This window comes from Mesoplodon bidens (genome assembly GCF_964165515.1).
Source record: "Mesoplodon bidens genome assembly, chromosome: 8".
Lineage (NCBI taxonomy): Eukaryota > Metazoa > Chordata > Mammalia > Artiodactyla > Ziphiidae > Mesoplodon > Mesoplodon bidens.
In genome coordinates this window covers 109,752,969-109,774,861 of record NC_138165.1, presented here as the reverse complement: position 1 = coordinate 109,774,861, position 21,893 = coordinate 109,752,969, and the positions used below count along the sequence as shown (strand labels likewise).

The 21,893-nt window shown below is 40.1% G+C and overlaps 1 protein-coding gene across 2 annotated transcripts in view; it reads left to right on the top strand.

Moving 5' to 3' along the window:
- The window catches only part of DRC11 (dynein regulatory complex subunit 11), a 168,754-nt gene that overhangs the window by 13,572 nt on the left and 133,289 nt on the right, over positions 1 to 21,893 (top strand). Inside the window, exons 4-5 of one of the 2 annotated variants that reach the window (XM_081241824.1) lie at positions 2,859 to 3,050; positions 5,496 to 5,567. In XM_081241824.1, the coding sequence (XP_081097950.1) occupies positions 2,859 to 3,050; positions 5,496 to 5,567 (264 nt within the window). The remainder of the gene's footprint in view (positions 1 to 2,858; positions 3,051 to 5,495; positions 5,568 to 21,893) is intronic. The other variant, XM_081241825.1, reaches the window with a different exon arrangement.

Below are 21,893 nucleotides of genomic sequence, written 5' to 3'. Positions count from 1 at the left end.
GAGAAGCGTGTGCCCTGTCTGCCTGCCAAGGGACTCACCTGAAGTGCATGCACCGGATCAGCACACGCACCACGCCCCGAGCTGTCTGTCCTTCTGCACAGGCAGCGTCTTGCTGCACAGAGGGTTTGGTCTCTTCGCTGTATCCCTGTCAATGTGATGCTAATTCTTCAGAGCCCAACGTGGCACAGCATCCCTGGAGAAACCTTTCTTGACCCACCTCACTCACGACCACCCCTCCTTCCTGTGACCCTTCTCCAAATGACCAGCCCCCCTTCTACATTCCTTGAAGTGGATTCCTGGGAATCGGGCCTGGGGGTTGTCCAGCCGTTCCTTCACCACAGGCTCCTGGGTCTGTGCCTTCTGTCACCGCATCAGCAGCAGAACGGAGCCCTCCCTCCCCAGGAATCCACCCCAAAGAGGCCCTGGCCCGAAGTGTTGACAAGCAGTGCAGAATCCACGGAAGATCCCCTAGGGAAGACAGAGAAGGGAGGTTACATGGCACACGCTGCAGTCAAACCCAAAGATGTCCTCTCTGCCGTTTCTCCTCCCCACTGACCCTCTCGGTTTGTGCGGGGTCAGCAGCAGGAAGGTTTCTCTCCTCCCTCGCTCCACATCCAGCCCTGGTGGCTCCTTTCTCCTTGTTAGGTCGAGCCGTTCATCTCTGCTCCAGGCCCTGTTTCAGGGGTGCCTAATGCCCCGCAGAACACGGGGCTTCTGAGCAACACCCAGGCATCTGTGTGACTTTCCCATGCCCTTCAGTGTCTCACTGGACCCCCGCTCTCACCTTAAGCCGCTTATTTCTTGCAGATATATGCAATGTATACCCCAAGAAGAATGTTGATAAGGGAAAATTACTGCCCACTCCTATAGTGGTCATGCTGAATATTTCACTGCTGTTCAAAAAATCTTTGTCGGACTGAGTAGATGACACCAAATCCCTCACAAGTATCCCATAAAAGCTGAAATTATTTTTAGAATGACAGTATGGAATCTAAAGGAAACAGACAATAATAACTAATGTTTGCTGGGCACCTGCTCTGGGCTTAAGGGTTTTTACATACATCAGCTGCTTTAATACCAGCATAATATTCATTTTACCCTCACGTGCAAAACGCATTATTGAAGAGGAGTGCTCACTGCAAATTTGAAGCAGCAAGATCCCTCTGAAAACCAAACCCTGAGCAATTGTTGTGTGAAAGAGCTTCCTCCTGTAAGGCTCTAGGTGTCCCCATGCTGAGGGGCAGTGGGTGCTTTCATGGAAAGAGGGTGGTCCGGCTCGGTTCCAGTGGGCTCCACCCCTGACTAACCGTGGGAACGTGCATAAATTATTTTACTTTTTCCACCGTCGGTCTTCTTAAGTGGTCACAGTAATACCTGTCTTGGCATTTGCTCTGTGAACTGGATGAGAATGCATGTGAAAAGCATCTGGCATCTGTAGGTCCTCAGTCAATGTCCCATTTCTCCCCTATTTGCCCCTTTCTCTGCACCGCCCCCTGTTGCGCAGAGAAATGACGGTCCCGGGAAACTTTGGTCCAGGGGATGAATTGGAGCACCTCTACCTGGTCCCACAGTGTCTTGCCCTGGACCCTGATGGGGTGGCCATCGCTGTCCTCTGAGGCCTGGAAGAAGACTCCGCCCATGATTGAGTGTTTTTTGAATTCAAAAGGCTTCTCCCTGCCTCTATCCACGCAGGAGGCTTGGGTGAAGCCAGGCCAGGTCCACAGCTTATCCCTCCTTCCGGGAACAACGCCTGAGCTCATGCAGGACCCAGGACACCCCCAGCAGCCTTGCTGTTGTCCCTCTCCTCAGAAAACAGCACCGCGCCTCGCCGGACCTTGCCTAAACACACCCCACTTGAGATCTCCAAAGACAATATCCTATTGCATGAGCCTGATTGCTCAGTCTTGATAGTAACCATCCCATCCAGATGTTTTAAAGTGCAGGTGTGCAGGTACTGGCACACATTTCCCATATAAAGGTTTTTTATTAATTAATTTTTATTGGAGTATAGTTGCTTTACAATGTTGTGTTAGCCTCTACTGTACAGCAAAATGAATCAGCCATGCATGTACATCCATCCCCTCCCTTTTGGATTTCCCTCCCATTTAGGTCACCACAGTGCATTAAGTAGAGTTCCCTGTGCTATGCAGTATGTTCTCATTAGTTATCTATTTTATATATAGTATCAATAGTGTATATATGACAATCCCAATCTCCCAATTCCTCCCACCCCCCCTTTTCCTCCTTGGTATCCATACATTTGTTCTGTGTCTGTGTCTCTATTTCTGCTTTGCCAATAAGGTCATCTATACCATTTTTCTAGATTCCACATATATGTGTTAATATACGATAAAGTGAAATACTCCTAAAGTGATTCCAATATTAGTCATATTCACTAGATCATCCTGTAATTGATATTAAAATCAACATTTGACTTCATCTATATTTCACATTTCAAATTCTCATAGTAGATATGTTTTGAATTTGTACACTTCTACTATTAAGTTAATGAAACAGTGACAACAATTTCAAGTTTATTTCAATCCATTTTTATTGGCATTCCTCGTATAATTTGCTGCCAACCTAAAACCTTGTGGAGCTAATTAGTATTTTGTTCAAAACGGTAGAGGAGAGCTTAAGGGGTCCTTAAGTATGGGCCCATGGTGCGAATGTGGCATAGTATCAAAACATACGTATTCACAGGAAAAAATGATTCATATCGAATGGCTATCATACTCTCTATCAGCAGTTTGGAGACTCTCAGCAGGGTAGTGTTAGAAGTTAGCATGTGATGTTTCTGGAATCAGCTGACGTCATGAACATGTTTAAACATTGATTTATCTTAAATGTTTTTGCAGAAATACCCTGTAAAGCCTATCCCCCTAGAAGAGGCTGTTAAATTAATCCAGGTTGCCGAGAGGGCACGGCAAGGGCGCCTAAGAGCCATGTTCATGAAGCAAATCTATCTTCAAGAATACAGAGCAAAGCAAGCCAGGTTACTGGGTGAGAGAGTAGCAGACGTGGAGACTGCTGCACTGTGTATCCAGAAGGTGTGAATGGGACGCTTTTGGACTTGGGGGCAAGGTGTCTTGACACAGCTGGAGATGCAGACCAGGGACCGGGGGGAGCTCTGAAACTCAAAATTCCCACATCCTACCTTTAGTAGGACTGGCCTAAATTCCAGAAGGACTGATGATCTTACCCTGGGGAAACTGTTAAGCAAGCTTCGTTATATTTTTTTAAATTTTGTTATAAATAGGTATGAAACTCAGGCATTTTATTGAAATATTTTTAAAGATCACCAATAACTGTTGGAAAGAATGTTGCTATATAAGTCCTCACTGAATTTTTAAAAATACGTTTACACGCAGACGTAATTATAGAAGGGGAGCGGGTTAACACCTGGGAGCTTGCAGAAGCGTGTGCCGTTTGCAGAAGCTCCAGTGACCACCACTAATAACCAGAACACAGGTGGTCCTTTCAGAAGGGGCCCTTGAAGTTTCCTTCCCTTTGTCAGATGACCACCCTCGAGTTCTACCCCATCTTTTTTCAAATTGTGACTCAGGTTGCTCATGGGGAAATGCAGAAGGTGGCAACGTGACACAAGTTAGAATTAGGTTGGGGAGAAAGTAAGTATAAGGACATAAAGCAGAGCCAGAAGATCAGGAATCTTGTCCCTAATTGTGTTTGAATGGGAGCGGAGGGGATGCTGGGGAGAGACAGATAGACTATTTTCTTTCAAGTTTCTGTGGGGATATAAGGTTTTTTAATATTTATTTTATTGAAGTACAGTTGATTTACAATGTGTTAATTTCTGCTGTACAGCAAAGTGATTCAGTTATACATGTATATATATTCTTTTTCATATTCTTTTCCATTATGGTTTATCTCAGGATATTGCATATAGTTTCCTGTGTTCTACAGTAGGACCTTGCTGTTTATCCATTCTATACATAATAGTTTGCATCTGCTCATCCCCAAACCATCCCTCCCCACCCCAACCCATGGCAACCAGTAGTCTGTTCTCTATGGGATATAAAGTTTTAAATGAGCATCTGAGTTCAAAGCTTGAGTTGTACAGTTCTTGGGTGTTACTGTGTTATATTTCTCCATGTTACAGTGGAAATTTTTCTGTTAAAACTCTGAAGTGCCACCCTTAGATTTAGCCCCACACTTCTGCAATCTAGACGTTTCTCTTGAAGAAATACAGGTAGAGGAACCTCACTAACAAAAACTATAGGCCATTTCTTTTTGCTCCCCAGCTTTATTGAGATATATTTGACATATAACGTTGTATAACTTTAAGAGTACAACATCGTGATTTGATATAAATGTGTATATCAAAATGATTGCCACAGTAAGGTTACTTAACACATCCATCACCTCACATAATTGCCATTTTTTCTTGTAGTGAGAGCATTTGAGGTCAACTCTCTTAGCAATTTGCAAGTATAAAATACAGTATTGTCAACTATAGTCACCATGCTGTACATTATACCCCCAGAATTTATTCATTTTATAACTGGACGTTTGTGTCCTTTGACCACCTTCACCCATTTCCCTCATCCACTCAGCCCCTGGCAGCCACCGAAGCTACTCTCTATTTCTATACATTTGGTATTTTTAGATTCCATATGTAAGTGAAAGCATAAAGTATTTGTCTTTCTCTCTGTGACTTATTTCTCTTAGCATAATGCCCACAAAATTCATACACGTTGTCGCAAATGACAGAATTTCCTTCTTTTTGTAGCTGAATAGTACTTCACTGTATGTATGCATCACATTTTCTATATACATTCATCCATCCACAGACACTTAGGTTGTTTCCATATCTTGGCTATTGTGAATAATACTGCAGTGAGGTACATGAGGGTACATGTATCTTTTCAAATTAGTGTTTTCCTTTTCTTCAAATAAACACCCAGGAGTGGCATTTATGGATCATATGGTAGTTCTATTTTTAATTTTTTGAGGAACCTGCATACTGTTTTCCATAGTGGGTGCACCCAGTTACATTCCCACCAACAGTACGGGAAGGTTCCCTTTTCTCCACATCCTCGCTGACACTTGTTATCTCTTGTCTTTTTGATAACAGCCATCCTAACAGGTGTGAGGCTGTTGCTAGGTCAGCAGTGGACCCTCCAGTTGCTCCCAGGGACAAGGGTGGGTCCTGTCTTGTCCCTGGGTAGACAGAACTGCCTCTAGTACCCCTTGTTCAATAGGGAGGCCCTGGACAAAGGTCCTCATCAGGGTCCACAGTTGGGTCCTGGGAGAGTAGACAATGGTATAGGCCACTTCTGTGATTCATACTTTCTTTAAAAATTTTGCTTGTGATCACAAAAGAGAAAATACTCCATCAACACACACAGGTGCACAACCTTGACCACATAATCATTACATCATTTGGGATGTGCAGGTTACATGGGAGAAACAGTATGACCATGTTTTCTTTATTTTTTTATGTATTAAACAAGTAACCATTTATTTATTTTTAGGTTTGGCGAGGTTTCCATCAGCGCAAGAGAACAGAAAGAGAGAGAGAAGAGGAGATGATATTCCTGGGCATGGTAAGTTTTCTTATAGACAAATAAGCATCTGGTTTTCTTAAAGACAGTAGAATCTGTAAGACTTGTGTCTTCCTTAGAGAGTCTTTGGGAGAAGAAAGGAAAGCAAACTACATGACCGGCGACTTAAGAGAATGGAATCGCCTGTGTTATCTAGAAGCCTGCCCAGGTGATCCAGAGACAGCAGGGTCTTGTCTGTTTACACATCTGCTGGAATACGTGGGCTGCTCCAAAGGTGGGACAAGCTGTGAGCTGCCCACCAGTATCAGCCGTGCCCTACACTTTGTTAATATATGTTAGTATTCGTGGTCCTGAGAATGGGTTTGCCCTGATACAGCTGCCTTCTTTTGGGTGATCTCCATGGTGATTACTGAATCAGAGTTGAAAGGGTATATTACTTAGTTACTGCCACAAACTTAGCAGCTGCAACAACACACGTTTGTGACTTCGGTTTCTGTGGGTCAGGAGTCTGGGCTTGACTGAGTCTTCTGCCCAGAGGCTCACAGGCTGCAGTCAAGGTGTCGGCTGAGGATGGGGTCTCATCCTGAGGCTCAACTGGGGAAGGATCTGCTTCCACGGTTGTGTGGTTGTGGGCCGGGTTCAGTTCCTGATGGGCTGCCAGACTGAACGCCTCAGTTTTTTTGCCAGTTGTTAGCTGGAGGTAGCCCCCAGCCCCTTGCCAAGTGGGCTTTCCATGTGGCAACTTGCTTCATCAGAGCTGGGGGGCTGCTTACAATCCCACGCAAATGATTATAGAAGTGGTATGCGTCACCTTTGTCCTATTCTTTTGGTTATCAGCAGGTCATAGGGTCCACCCCATGTTTTTTAAGACAAAAGTGTTGAAGGTTATAGAGCAATACCCTGAATGTGGGACCAAATGCTATATTTTCTATTTACAGTAATATCACTGATAAGATCTTCTAATTTACTTTAAATCCTAAGACCTCAGAAAAGAAAATTTAAATAGTCACGTTTTTGGTTGATCCCAGAACTCACTCTTTGCTCTTGCATCACTTTTATAATGGCCGGTTCTAAGCGACAGATGACGTGGTTTTAGAATAGCATATATTCTCTCCCGGCCCCACATCCTGACTGCTCCACATGCACTTCAGCCTCTGTGCATCACCTCTGTTGTCAGCACAGAATGGAAAACAGGAATTATTTTGTTTGAGGAAGGGATTCACCTCCGTGGTGCAGACACCTGGAAGAGCATCTTTCCCTGGTGAAGGGGCGTATGCTCACTGCACCTGTGTGTGGAACCTCAGTTGTGACATCCAGGTTTTATCATCTTAAAAAACATTGTGACTCCTATCAGAGTGGCATATATGATTCAAGAAATACCCTGATTTCACCACCTGCATTCTTGATTTCTTTTTGACCTTTGAGTTTCAAAAATGAGTCAACATTAATTTTTGGAATTGAAAACCCCTAGGATCCCAGCCCATCTTTTATTTCTTGGTTGTTGAGGTGCCATGAGAATCAAGTGGGTGAGCCCCTGTCGGTTGTTATGGATCTGTATGATTTCAAAACTGTGCTGGGTGCAATATTATTCAGCCATAAAAAGAGGGAAATCTTGACACATGCTACAGCATGGATGAACTTTGAGGACATTATGCTAAGTGAGACAAGCCAGTCACAAAAAAGACACATGCTGTATGATTCCATCTTTATGAGGCATCTAAAGTTGTCAAACTCATAGAGACAGGAAGTAGAAGGTTGCCAGGAGCTCGGGGATGGGCAATGAAGAGTAGTTCAATGGGTATCAAGTTTCAGTTTGCAAAAAAAAAAAAAGGTCTCCAGATCTGTTGTACAACAATGTGAATATACTCAACACTACTGAATGGTATACTTACAAATGGCTAAGATGATAAATTTTATGTTATGTGGTTTTCACCACAATTTAAAAATTGTTTTTAGTTCACTGACCATGGAAATGTATATCGAAATGGTTCTATAGGAATCATCACTATTCACTAATGGCCAAAAAATACAAGTTAAAAATTAAATGAGATACTGTATTTCGTTGAATCTAAGATGTTATTCATTATAAGATACATCATGATTGAAAATGAAAGAAAATGGGCAAATAAACCAAAACACATCCCTGATTGTAATATACAGCCATCCCTGTATATTTAACATTTCAGATATGTTAAACCATGAAAAATACGTATGTTAGAACTGACGATAGAAGGTGATTTGTATCTGTCTTACTGGGGGGAAAAAGTTTTTACAAGTTATATTGGAAAAATCAATATTGTTAAAATAACCACACTACCCAAGGCAATCTATGGATTCAGTGTAATCTCTATCAAATTACCAATGGCATTTTTCACAGAACTAGAACAAAAATTTTTTGAATTTATATGGAAACACAAAAGACCTCGAAGAGCCAAAGCAATCTTGAGAAAGAGAAACGGAGCTGGAGGAATCAGACCCCCTGACTTCAGACTATACTACAAAGCTACAGTAATCAAAACAATATGGTCCTCACACAAAAACAGACACATAGATCAATGGAACAGTATAGAAAGCCCAGAAATAAACCCACACACCTTGGTTCAATTAATCTATGACAAAGGAGGCAAGAATATACAATGGAGAAAAGACAGTCTCTTCAATAAGTGGTGCTGGGAAAACTGGGCAGCTACATGAAAAAGCATGAAATTAGAACACTCCCTAACACCATACACAAACATAAACTCAAAATGGATTAAAGACCTAAATGTAAGATCAAGTTATAATTATTGACAAGAGTGTGATGAGATGCTTATTCTCATACACGGTGAGTTAAATTGATTCAGCTTTTCTGAAAGAGGCAACACAATCATTAAAATATATCCTTCCCCCCAAGGTCTAGTTCTAGCTTAAGGAAATCATCAGAAATAAAGGTTTATGTGCATAGACATTTCCTATAGTGTTGTTTTTAATAATGAAAAATTGGAAATACACAATCCTAGTGTTCTAGAGTAGGGATGGAGTTAAATGATTTATGGTGGACCTACCTTAAAGTAGTGATAGACCACCATTAAAAATTATGTTTATGACTCATTTTTGATGTGAAAACTCTCAGAGTGAAAATACAGGATTTAGAATTGTACATATAATAGGATTTCAACTAAATATATACACACATACATGCACATACAAAGGAAAGAAAGTTTATATCGTGTTCCTTTTTTCATGTCGGAACTTTGGAAGTTTTTTGTTTTAGTTGTATTTTCCAAATTGTTTAAATTTTACTGCATTAACTGGAAAAAAAAAGGCACACATTTAAAAATAAAAGCAAACAGCCATAGAATATTATCAGTTTTTTCTATTCAGATCTCCAGATTGTTTGGTGTATATACATAGGTGGACAGTTTATGATACAAAATTGTTTCTCTGTTCTACCCATTAGAGACACAGAAATATGAGGTGAAATGATAAAAACAATGGTTATCTCCAATTTTCTACTTTAAAAATTAAACTTGCGGTCAGAAGATTCAATCTAAGATCATCTAAGTTTAACATGACATTTTATGTAAGCAGCAGTTTGACTCAACCACTTCCATTTAATTTAATTCAGCTGACATTTACTGAATATGATGCATAACAGGCCAGAAACTTAGGGAATGGCCCAATGCTATTTTTTTAACCTAAAGTTTTAATGGCTTACATTGATACCACATAAAGATAGAGGAACATGTTTTTTACTGTAATTTTTCTGTTTTACTTTGTCATTTGTATATGCTCAGCTCAAATAAAGGAAGTCTGCTTTAATTTTTCAGCAGTACAGAGTTTGGATAGTAAAGAGGACAGCTTGTCTGTTTTGTATTAAATGCAACTTTCTCCAGTTTGCTTTTTTTCCAAGCATGTCTCCTCTTGGTATTACGTGTTCTATGAAATTTTACACCATTGTGAAATATATGCATTCAGTTTTTAAAAGAATGGTATCTTCTGTTTGCTGGCTGATAACCATAAAAATCCATTACCCCAAATCCTGGGAATGTTTTCAATTAAATACATTTTCCACTATATCACTAATTGAGATAGTGTCTACTCATTTTAAAATTTCATTTTTCCATTATTTTACTTTGTTACCTCATATCAGTGTATAAACCATTGACTTCTCTGATCAAAACAGTATTTGTATCTTTGTGGGAGGCTTGGCCTATTTCCAGGGGTGAGTATTTAGTAACTGAAATGAGAATTAGAGCAAACGACATAGCTATGTTCTCAGTTCCTGACTAAATGTTGCCTTTACCATTGTCATATAAATTATTTTTTGATATTGCCATTTTAAATATTTATATTCTAAAATCTACAGAGGAAAATAAATAGCACTCTAAAACTTCATGTGCAGTTATTTTAATTGGCAGAGCCAATGGAGTGGATGAAGGAGGACACTTAATGAATGTAATACATTTCATTCCGTGGGTCCCTTTGAAATAACGTGTCCTACAGCTATGACCATGGTGTATTTTATGTTACCCTGAAGCTATCAATGTTTGCATTATAATAAAGAACACTAGGGGACACTTATTAAACACGAAGAACTGTCACTTTGAAATGCATCCGCTAAATCCTCAAAACACCATAACACCCTGCTCACTTTCAAATTCTAACATGAAACAAGCTACTTTATAGATTATTTTTCGATCAATAAATTAGACTCATTTCTTATGAACAAATAACCCCAGGTAGGAGCTCGGGCACCCAATGAATGCTCCCGAAAGGTGGCTCCCTCCTGAGGCTCCCCTTGGTCCGGGGCCCTCAGGGGCTTCCCTTTGGGAACTGCTGTCAAAGCCAAAATGAGCGAAGGATCAAAATGAAACGGTCTTTACGATCACACTTTGATTTCAGCCCCAAACCATGGCATCCAGCTTGGTCCTGTGCATTATTCATTATATTTGGCTCCAAATGACCTTTGGTTGTTTCTAGAAATAAATGTATTGAAAAACAGATTTGCCATGATTTATGGGGTTTTGTTTTGCTTTCTTTTAGTTGTATTTTACTTTTTAAATACAACAAAAAAAAAAGCTGTTTCCCTAAGTGTCTGGGGACGGCAGCCTCTTAGAAATGAGTGTGCGTCTCCCCTCGGCCTTTGAAGGGTTGGCCTGCCAGGTGGATGGAGAGGCAGGTGTCTGGGGTGGCCCCTCTACCACGTGGGTCGGGGGTGGGGACACGTTGAGCCACTCACTCACCCTCCCCCTGAGCCTCAGTTTCTCCTTCTGTAAGAGCAGGATAGTGCTACCTATTTCACAGAGCTGTTAGAAGGGCTTCCGGACCCGGCCTAGAGCTTCGGCGGGTTGCCTTCAAGGAATGGTGGCTGATGTTCATCGTCTTGGAAAATTACATTACATTGTCCCGATAACTGAATGATTTTGTACAAAGGAAAACTATCACGATACATCATAACCTTTCTATGTAACAAAACAAAATATTTCAAAATACGTTGTTGCCTAACACATGCATGCCACTGGTTTCAAAATATAAAGTAACTTGGCCCTTGTTATTTGCCGCTCGTGTTACCGACCAGGATTCTTAGCCTCCTTAATCAATAGAAATTGATAAGAGGCCCAAAGAAATTCAGGCTAGGCGTTATTGGGGCCCCTGCTGCAGCCCTTGTTCACTCCCTGAGTGCAGGCGAGCTGGTTCCTTGTAGGAGGTGAGGGTAGGGGTGTGTCCAGGGGTTGGGCTGGAGGTGTAGCTTAGGTGTTTTGCCAACCCCTTTGGTGGTGGTGTGCTGGGGGCATGTGCAGTACCCTGCTTTTGCTCCCGACACCCTGCTTTTGCTCCCGGCTCCTCAGAAGTGGCAGTTGGGTTTTTGGTCTTTATGTATCTGGTTGTTCATGATTCGCCCCAACTGTGCATGCACGCAGTTATTTTTAGTCCCTTATAGTTTCTTTGCTTTTTGTTGCTGGAGGAGACATTTGTCCAAGTGCAAGCACTGCAGCAAAGGGTCCCAGGTCCCAGCCTGTCTCACTCAGATTTATGAACTGAAATTAGTCTATTAAAAGTACGATCTGGAAAAGCAGTGCCATTGGAACAGCCCAGCAGGGTCCGAGGCTTACCCAGCTGCAGAGGGAGAATTCGGAGATCCCCAGGGCAGCGGGTACTGCCCACCACGTACACTGTGTGTGTTGCACCAGGAAAATGTTTGCAAACCAGGAGAAGCAGTGATCCTGATACAGGCATGCATGGAAGGCTCTTAGGTTGAGCAAGGGAATCAGAGCCCGGGGAGGACACCCTGAATAATTTTTGTGATTCAAAAGTCCACCTCAAGATGCTTTGGGAAAAAAAGAAAACTCACCATTTTCTTTTCTGTTAGATGAGATCTTACAGTCTAGTTCACTGGGAACCTTTAGTTTGATTGTAAGTATTTTTTATTGAGGTATAATTGTCATGCAGGATCATATTAGTTTCAGGTATATATCATAGTGATTTGACGTTTATGTACATTTTGAAATGGTCACCCCACAAAGTTATTACAATATTATTGACTAGTTCCCCTATGCTGTGCGTTTCACTCCTGTGACTTATTTATTTTATAACTGGAAGTTTGTTTCTCTTAATCCCTTTCACCTACTTCTCCTGGCATCCCTCCCCCCACCCTGCCCAGTCCCCCTCTCCCCTCTGGCAACCACTTTGTTCTCTGTAACAATGAGTCTGTTTCGGTTTCGGTTTGATGTCCATGTGTATTGATTTTTAGATTCCACATATAAGTGAAATCAGATGGTGTTTGTGTTTCTCCGTCTGACTTATTTCACTTAGCATAATACCCTCCAGGCCCATCCATGTTGCCACAAATGGCAAGATTTCATTCTTTTTTATGGCTGAATAATATTCCTCTGTGTGTGTGTGTGTGTGTTATATATATATATATATATTCATTTAGTCATCTTCTTTATTCATTCATCTATGGATGGACACTTAGGTTGCTTCCATATGTCAGCTATCATAAATAATGCTTCAGTGAACATGTATCTTTTCGAGAGTTTTTGTTTTCTTCAGATAAATACCCAGAAGTGGGATTGCTGGATTGTATGGTAGTTCTATTTTAATTTTTTGAGGAATCTACACACTGTTTTCTATAGTGGCTGCACCAATTTACATTCCAGCAGCGTAAAAGGGTTCCCTTTTCTCCATATCCTCACCAACACTTGTTATTTTTTTTGGCTTTTTGATAATCGCCAGTCTGACAAGTGTGAGGTGACATCTCATTGTGGTTTTGATTTTCATTTCCCTGACGATTAGTGATGTTGAGTATCTTTTCATGTGTCTCTGTTGGCTGTCTGTATGTCTTCTTTGGAAAAAGGCCTGTTTATGTCATCTGCTCATTTTTTAATTGGGCTGCTTGTTTTTTGACATTAAGTTGTGTAAGTTCTTTATATATTTTGAATATTAACCCTTTATCAGATACATAATTTGCAAGTATTTTCTCCCCTTCAATAGGTGGCCTTTTAGTTCTGTTGATAGTTTCCTTTGCTGTGCAAAAGCAGTAGTCCCATTTGTTTATTTTTGCTTTTGTTGCCCTTGCCTGCAGAGAGAAGTCCAAAATAATATTCAGATTGATGTCAAAGAGTTTACTGCCTTATGTTTTCTTCTAGGAGTTTTATGGTTTCAGGCCTTACATTAAAGTCTTTAATACATTTTTAATTTATTCTCTTTTTTTAAACTGTTTTTTTTAAATTTTTTTATCTTTTTGGCTGTGTTGGTTCTTTGTTGCTGCATGTGGGCTTTCCCTAGTTGCGGCGAGCGGGGGCTACTCTTCATTGCAGTGCGTGGGCTTCTCACTGCGGTGGCTTCTCTTGTCGTGGAGTATGGGCTCTAGGTGCACAGGCTTCAGTAGTTGTGGCACACGGGTTTAGTTGCTCTGCGGCATGTGGGATCTTCCTGGACCAGGGATCGAACCCACGTCCCCTGCACTGGCAGGCAGATTCTTAACCACTGCGCCACCAGGGAAGTCCCTAATTTATTCTTGTATGTGGTGTGAGATGGGGTCCAGTTTCACTTTTTTGCATGTAGCTGTCCAGTTTTCCCACCACCATTTGTTGAAGAGACTGTCTTTTCTCCATTGTATGTTTGTGCCTCCTTTGTCGTAGATTAACTGACCATGTGTGTGTGGGTTTATTTCTGGGAAGTGTTTATTGTTATTCTTATTCTGCTTTATTCTTGCCCTGGGTTCCCAGGTGGTCAGAAACTCAATGAGCAAAACAATTCTCTTCCTTTAGTCACCTGATCCCAGGATTCTTTTATCCCTACTCTAGGGCAGGATATTTGCCCTTATTTATCTCAGATTAGGGCCCATTACAAAGTCCTTTACTGCAGCGTAGTAGAATGGTTAAGGCCGGGAACTCTGGAGCCAGACTGCCTGGGTTCAGATTCTGGTTCCACTATTTACTCGCTGGGTGAACTGGGGTGGTGTCTTGGCTTCCTGGTGCCTCGATTTCCACATATGCAAAATGGAGATAGTGCTAGCTCCTAGGCAAAGATGTGTGTTAAGTATTAAAGAAATTGGTATCTGTAAAGCACTTAAAATAGTGTCTGACACACTGCACCCTGTGAGCACTAGGTAAGTGTTCACTGTTATTTTTTGAAATGGCTTATAATCGTGGGTTTAAATGCTCACATCACTCATGATTTAAAAATGCTTATTAAATTGTCATTTTTAATCTATTTAAGTTGGCCAAGGTCAAAATGGTTAAGGTCACAATGTTGGCAAGGTGTGGGGAAAAAGGCTCTGTCATACACTGTTGGGGGGAAGAGTAAAGCAATCCTGCATCCTCTTTGCAAGGCAGCTCAGCAATATCCATTAAAATTACAAATGTATATCCTTGAAAAGTATGATCTATAGTACCCATAAAAAACCATTTTCAGACAAACGATTTTAAGCCAGAAGAAAACTATCAGTGCAGAGATACAAGAAAGCATACAGGGTAAGAGCAGAGATTTTGGAGGTACATGCTTCGGGTCAAAGCTCCAGTCTGCCACTTCCTGGCTGTGTGACCCTGGACAAGTTCTTTGACCTCTCTGTGCCTCAGTTTCTGCATATATAAAATGAAGATAGTAATGGTACTCATACATTAGGCTAGTTATTATGAGGAATAAATTAGTTAATATTTGTAAACCAGTTAAAATAGTGTCTCGCAAACTTTAAGTGCCATGGAAGTGTTTATTTTAAAACATTTTTAAAGAATGTAGGACACAAAAGTAGCAAATTTAGCTCCAACCACTAATCAATTACAGGCTCAACTATACGGTTCTATTCCAGCTCTTAATTAAGCAAATCTTAAAACTACTACAAGTTTCCAGAAAGTAGATTTAACGGGCTAGAAATTGCTCTATTTTTAATTGTTTTGCACCCACTTGAAGTTGTGGCATCCTAAAATAAAGATTTACCATAACTGTAGTATGAGCAGAGGGCAAAAGGAAACCATCAGCGGGCTTCCCTGGTGGTGCAGAGGTTAAGAATCCTCCTGCCAATGCAGGGGACACGGGTTCGAGCCCTGGTCCGGGAAGATCCCACATGCCATGGAACAACTAAGCCCGTGCACCACAACTACTGAGCCTGCACTCTAGAGCCGGCGAGCCACAACTACTGAGCCCACATGATGCAACTACTGAAGCCCACATGCCTAGAGCCCATGCCCCACAACAAGAGAAGCCACCGCAATGAGAAGCCCACGCACCTCAATGAAGAATAGCCCCCGCTCACCGCAACTAGAGGAAGCCCGCCTGCAGCAATGAAGACCCAATGCAGCCAAAAATTAAGTAAATAAATAAATAAATTGTTAAAAATTAAAAAAAAAAAAAGAAAAGAAAAACATCGGCCCTGACTCTCCCCACAACTTTTTTTCCACTTCTTCTTGCTGGGTTCTTCTTTCTGAGTAGATGTGTTTATATAAACACAGATGTACAAGTATAGATATATTACTGTGAAATGAAATGGTGAAACAAAAGAGCTTATTTTTATAAACTAGGGAACGTCCACGCACATGCACGCACACGATCTTAAAATGGACCAACCGAAGAGCAGTTTACTCCACAGCATGAGGCATTCCACGTGTAAAACTAGCGCAGGAAGCACACGGTGCAAGCCCATGGGCTGATGGGGCAGCTCTGAGTGCTCCCTAATGATGACCGACCGGGGGCTGCGTGGAGCTGATTAATCTCTGCGCTGACCACAGTGGTCATTTGTTGGAATAGACCCTCTCCCTTCCCCTCACTGCTCCATCCTCACCTTAAGTGACTACAGTACCCCCAAGACCATGAGCTCCTCCAGGAAGTTGCCAGCATTAAATCACTTATTTGCAAGGGGATTTGTGACTGATAAATTGAACAGATTGTCATTTGGACAAATGTCCATTTTATCTTACTAATTTGACCAAGGATTTTTAAAGGCAAAGCCCATCAAACATTAGATAAGCATTTTAAGTTAATGGACCATAGAGTCCTATTTCTCCACAAACCCAGGAGTCATCATCTTATGTCCTATTTTTACAGCAACATCAATTATTAATATGTATATTTTTGCTGACGGAGGACCTTGCTATAAACTTAGGTTTCGTTAACCAGTTCTGGGTCATTAACTGTGGAAAGCTTGTAAATATAATGGTTTATTCACATGGGAAGCCTTCATTAAGATGCATTATTCTACAGCTGATGTATTTCCATATATAGTATATTATTGTGTTCTCTATTTCCCTTTAATATTCGTAATTTATTTTTCAATGAGTTGCTGTTTATGCGGTGAGTTAACAAATTTGAATGCCATATGACCAAAGTTGCTAAACAGGAAAAAGATATTGTAGCCCAAAGGAAAAGCTACTCATTAACATAAGAATCTAAATATATTATAACCTTTAAATTCAAAAGCAACTAGCGAAAGAAGCTACAAATGACCCCAAATGTATTTTTGTCAGAGAAAGTCTATCTCAAGCAACACGCATGAATACACACATATTAACAGCCCAGCGTGGTGTAATAGGAGAAACACAGACCCGGAGGAATCCAGAAACCTTATTGCCAGCTTCTTCATTCTCATAGGATGGCTTGGGAGAGTCATTAAGTGATGGACCTCAGTCCCCATCTGTTCAATGGGATAATCAGGTCCTTATTTCTGTCTCAAAAGATGGATGTAACATCAGAAAGAAATGTAGAGAAAGAAGGTGTGGGACAGTGCCGTGCCAATTACAAAAGATCTGATGAGCGCTGGGGGACGTCTGTTTCACTCGTAGACCATGGACGTGTTATGAAGTTGGCTGCACACTGTGTGTAGAGCTTTGCCAGGACACCAGAGTTGCCTACTCATTAATTCACTTTTAGGGATTCAAAGGGGAAAAGGCCCAGCTAAAATATAGTTTGTATATGTGAATCTATGAAAAAAATATGTTATGATTTACTATAAGAACAATGTAGTGGGGGGGATTTCATATGATTCACTGATAAAAAAATCATAACATTAAAGCGAGACTTCAAGACAATTTTACACGCTCATCAGAGACAAAGAAATTTGGGTCATTTGTAGCAGAGATGCATTTGAACATCTTCACGAAAACAGTGGACTTCAGGGTAGTCATTGGAGAGATCAGATAAAAATCTCTGTGTGAATTATAAACTTCTATTTCATAACACTAGGAATGTGAAAAATATGAGAATTGGATACTTCTTTAAATGATTAAATAAAGGGAATTCTTATCTCTTTATTTTGACACAAAGTAGATAATATAAAGTCATGGCTTTGAGCACTTACATCTTGAGTCAATTTAGATCACTGGCTCTTAACATTGTTCTTTAAAATGATTCTGTAATTCTCATTCTAGATCCACTTTCAAAGTCGTTTTAGGGGTTTTTCCATATCCAGAGTTGTACAGTCTCACGTTCTCATTATACTAAACTTAGACAATTTGCTTAGTTTGTTACACATTCTAATACATATTTTTATCAAGTATTATATGTGTGATTTTCTTTTCATTTTTTTTCACCTGGCTTTATGTCATTAAGTGGATGCTGTATTCTGACAGCATCTCAATTGTGGATTCAAGTAGAGAAGTCACAAACCAAAACAATGGTCACATTCCCACCAACAGTGCAAGAGGGTTCCCTTTTCTTTACACCCTCTCCAGCATTTGTTGTTTGTAGATTTTCTGATGATGCCCATTCTAATCGGTGTGACGTGTTACCTCATTGCAGTTTTGATTTGCATTTCTCTAATAATTAGTGATGTTGAGCAGCTTTTCATGTGCCTGTTGGCCATCTGTGTGTCTTCTTTGGAGAAAAGTCTATTTAGGTCTTCTACCCATTTTTTGATTGGGTGGGTTGTTTGTTTTTTTAATATTGAGCTGCATGAGCTGTTTATATATTTTGGAGATTAATCCTTTGGCCATTGATTCGTTTGCAAATATTTTCTCCCATTCTGAGGGTTGTCTTTTTGTCTTGTTTATAGTTTCCTTTGCTGTGCAAAAGCTTTTACGTTTCATTAGGTCCCATTTGTATATTTTTGTTTTTATTTCCATTACTTTAGGAGGTGGGTCAAAAAAGATCTTGCTGTGAATCATGTCAAAGAGTGTTCTTCCTATGTTTTCCTCTAAGAGTTTTATAGTGTCTCATCTTACATTTAGGTCTTTAATCCGTTTTGAGTGTATTTTTGTGTATGCTGTTTGGAAGTGGTCCAATTTCATTCTTTTACATGTAGCTGTCCAGTTTATGGTGTAGGGAGTGTTCTAATTTCATTCTTTTACATGCAGCTGTCCAATTTTCCCAGCACCACTTGTTGAAGAGACTGTGTTTTCTCCATTGTATATCCTTGCCTCCTTTGTCATAGATTAGTGACCATAGGTCATAAATCAAGCCTTAGGAAATTGAAATTGTATCTAGCATCTTTTCCAACACAATACTATGAGAGTAGAAATAAATTACAGGGGAAAAAATGTAAAAAACACAAACACATGGAGGCTAAACAATACATTACTAAATAACCAAGAGATCACTGAAGAAATCAAAGAGGAAATCAAAAATACCTAGAGACAAATGACAACAAAAACACGACAATACAAAACCTATGGGATGCAGCAAAAGCAGTTCTAAGAGGGAAGTTTATAGCAATACAATCCTACTTCAAGAAACAGGAAAAATCTCAAATAAACAATCTAACCTTACACCTACAGGAACTAGAGAAAGAAGAACAAACAAAACCCAAAGTTAGTAGAAGAAAAGAAATCATAAAGATCAGAGCAGAAATAAATAGAAACAAAGAAAGAAAAAAAAGGGAGAAGACTCAAATCAGTAGAATTAGAAATGAAAAAGAAGTAACAACTGACACTGCAGAAATACAAAGGATCATGAGAGATTACTACAAGCAACTATATGCCAATAAAATGGGCAACCTGGAAGAAATGGACAAATTCTTAGAAAAGCATAACCTTCTGAGACTGAACTAGGAAGAAATAGAAATATAAACAGACCAATCACAAGCACTGAAATTGAGACTGTGATTAAAAATCTTCCAGCAAACAAAAGCCCAGGACCAGATGGCTTCACAGGTGAATTCTATCAAACATTTAGAGAAGAGCTAACACCCATCCTTCTCAAACTCTTCCAAAAAATTGCAGAGGAAGGAACAGTGCCAAACTCATTCTACAAGGCCACCATCACCCTGATACCAAAACCAGACAAAGATACTACAAAAAAAGAAAATTACAGACCAATATCACTGATGAATATAGATGCAAAATTCCTCAACAAAATACTAGCAAACAGAATCCAACAACACATTAAAAGGATCATACACCATGATCAAGTGGGATTTATCCCAGGGATGCAAGGATTCTTCAATATATGCACATCAATCAATGTGATACACCATATTAATAAATTGAAGAATAAAAACCATATGATCATCTCAACAGATGCAGAAAAAGCTTTTGACAAAATTCAGCACCCATTTATGATAAAAAACTCTCCAGAAAGTGGGCATAGAGGGAACCTACGTCAACATAATAAAGGCCATATATGACAGACTCACAGCAAACATCATTCTCAATGGTGAAAATCTGAAAGCATTTCCTCTAAGGTCAGGAATAAGACAAGGATGTCCACTCTCATCACTATTATTTAACATAGTTTTGGAAGTCCTAGCCATGGCAATCAGAGAAGAAGAAGAAATAAAAGGAATACTTGGAAAAGAAGAAGTAAAACTGTCACTGTTTGCAGATGACATGATACTATACAAAGATAATCCTAAAGATGCCACCAGGAAACTACTAGAGCTAATCAATGAATTTGTTAAAGTTGCAGGATACAAAATTAATGCACAGAAATCTCTTGCATTCCTATACACTAACAATGAAAGATCAGAAAGAGAAATTAAGGAAACAGTCCCTCTTCTTTTTCTTTATCATCATCATTTTAGGCTTTGCAGGCCATTTGGTTCTTGTCCCAACTATTCAGTGTGGCCGTTGTAGTGTGTAAGCCACCATAGACAGCATGTAAATGAGTGGGCATGGCTGCATTCCAATAAAACTTTATTTACAAAAATAAGCATTGGGCCAAGTTTGACTCATGTGCTATAGGTTACCAGACCTTTTTCTAGAGCAGTTAGTTTTTCCTCAAACCTGGATATTATCAGAATCACTTGAAGACTTTCCCAAACTACTAGTTTCTTGCTTCTTCCTCACGCCCAGGATGGAACTGAGAATCCATATTTTTTTTACTGCTTTTCAGAATTTTGAGGAAAAACGTGAACTTGGAAAAAATAACTCACTGGTATATTTGAAGATGTGTTGCATCTAAAATAATTTCCCTGAACAAAGTGACTACTAAAATCAAGAAAGGAGCAAATATAAAATAAGAAGGAATTTTGGGAAGATAAGAGCATGCTCAAAAAAGCAAAACAATAAAATTGTTTAAATAAAATTCTAAATAAATCCAAATAATAAATGGACATAACTGAAAGCCAAATTAATTGTGAAAGGTAAAGATAGAGAAATCTTCTGTAACATAGTGCATGCAAGTAAAGGAGAGATGGAAAATATAAGAGAAAAGGTCAGATCAATCTGGTGCCCTGCCATTTATGTAATATTTGTGGCAGGGAGAAAAATGGAGAAAAAGAAATAATAGAAGGAAAATTTACAGAGGAGAAGACATAATTATTTATATTGAAAGGACCCACTAAATGAAGAATGTGATGAATGAAGAAATGCTCACACCTAGATTCATTTTGATAAACTTTGAAAAGACTAAGTGTAAAGCATCATAAGAGCAGAATAGCTTACCTACAAAGGAATAATCATCAAATTTCCAACAAGCTAGTCGCTGGCAGCTCTGCCCATTAGAAGAAGTATCCTCCAGGGTAGCTACTAAACTGCCATTAAAGTGGGAAGGGCCAAATGAGGACATTTTAGAAGTTTAAGTACTTAGAATATTTATGGCTGACCATATCCAGTCTGAAAGTTACACTCAAGGACATGCTTCACAACCTAAGTGTCCATCGACAGATGAATGGTTAAAGAAGATGTGCCACATATATACAATGGAATATTACTCAGCCAGAAAAGGAACGAAATTGTGTCATTTGCAGAGATGTGGATGGACCTAGAAACTGTCATACAGATTGAAGTAAGTCAGAAAGAGAAAAAACAAATACTATATGCTAACGCATATATATGGAATCTAAAAAAACGGTACTGATGAACCTAGTGGCAGGGCAGGAATAAAGACGCAGATGTAGAGAATGGACTTGAGGACATGGGGCAGGGGAAGGGTAAACTGGGATGAAGTGAGAGAGTGGCATGGACATATATACACTACCAAATGTAAAATAGATAGCTCGTGGGAAGCAGCCACATAGCACAGGGAGACCAACTCGGTGCTTTGTGACCACCTAGAGGGGTGGGATAGGGAGGGTGGGAGGGAGTGAGACGCAAGAGGGAAGCGATTTGGGAACAGATGTATATGTATAACTGATTCACTTTGTTATAAAGCAGAAACTAACACAACCATTGTAAAACAATTATACTCCAGTAAAGATGTAAAAAAAAAGAACAGGGAGACCAATAGCTCCCTCCCTCTGCTTGGCTCTTGCAGCCACACTTACACCTCTTCAGGAGCAGAAGGGAGGATTTCTGTCTGCAGAAACCAGCTCAAAAGAAAGACATTTGGATACTGATACACAGATACCTCCAATAAAGCAGCTCTGACCTCACCAGTCAGCAACTCCCCTACACAGGTTCCAAACAGCTCTGGGAGCCTCCCTGCTAAATAAGCGTGAACCACAAAGGGTCACCAGTCACTTAGGAAAGACAGAGACCCAACCAAAAAGAAATTGGAAGAAAAAAAAGAGGGGTA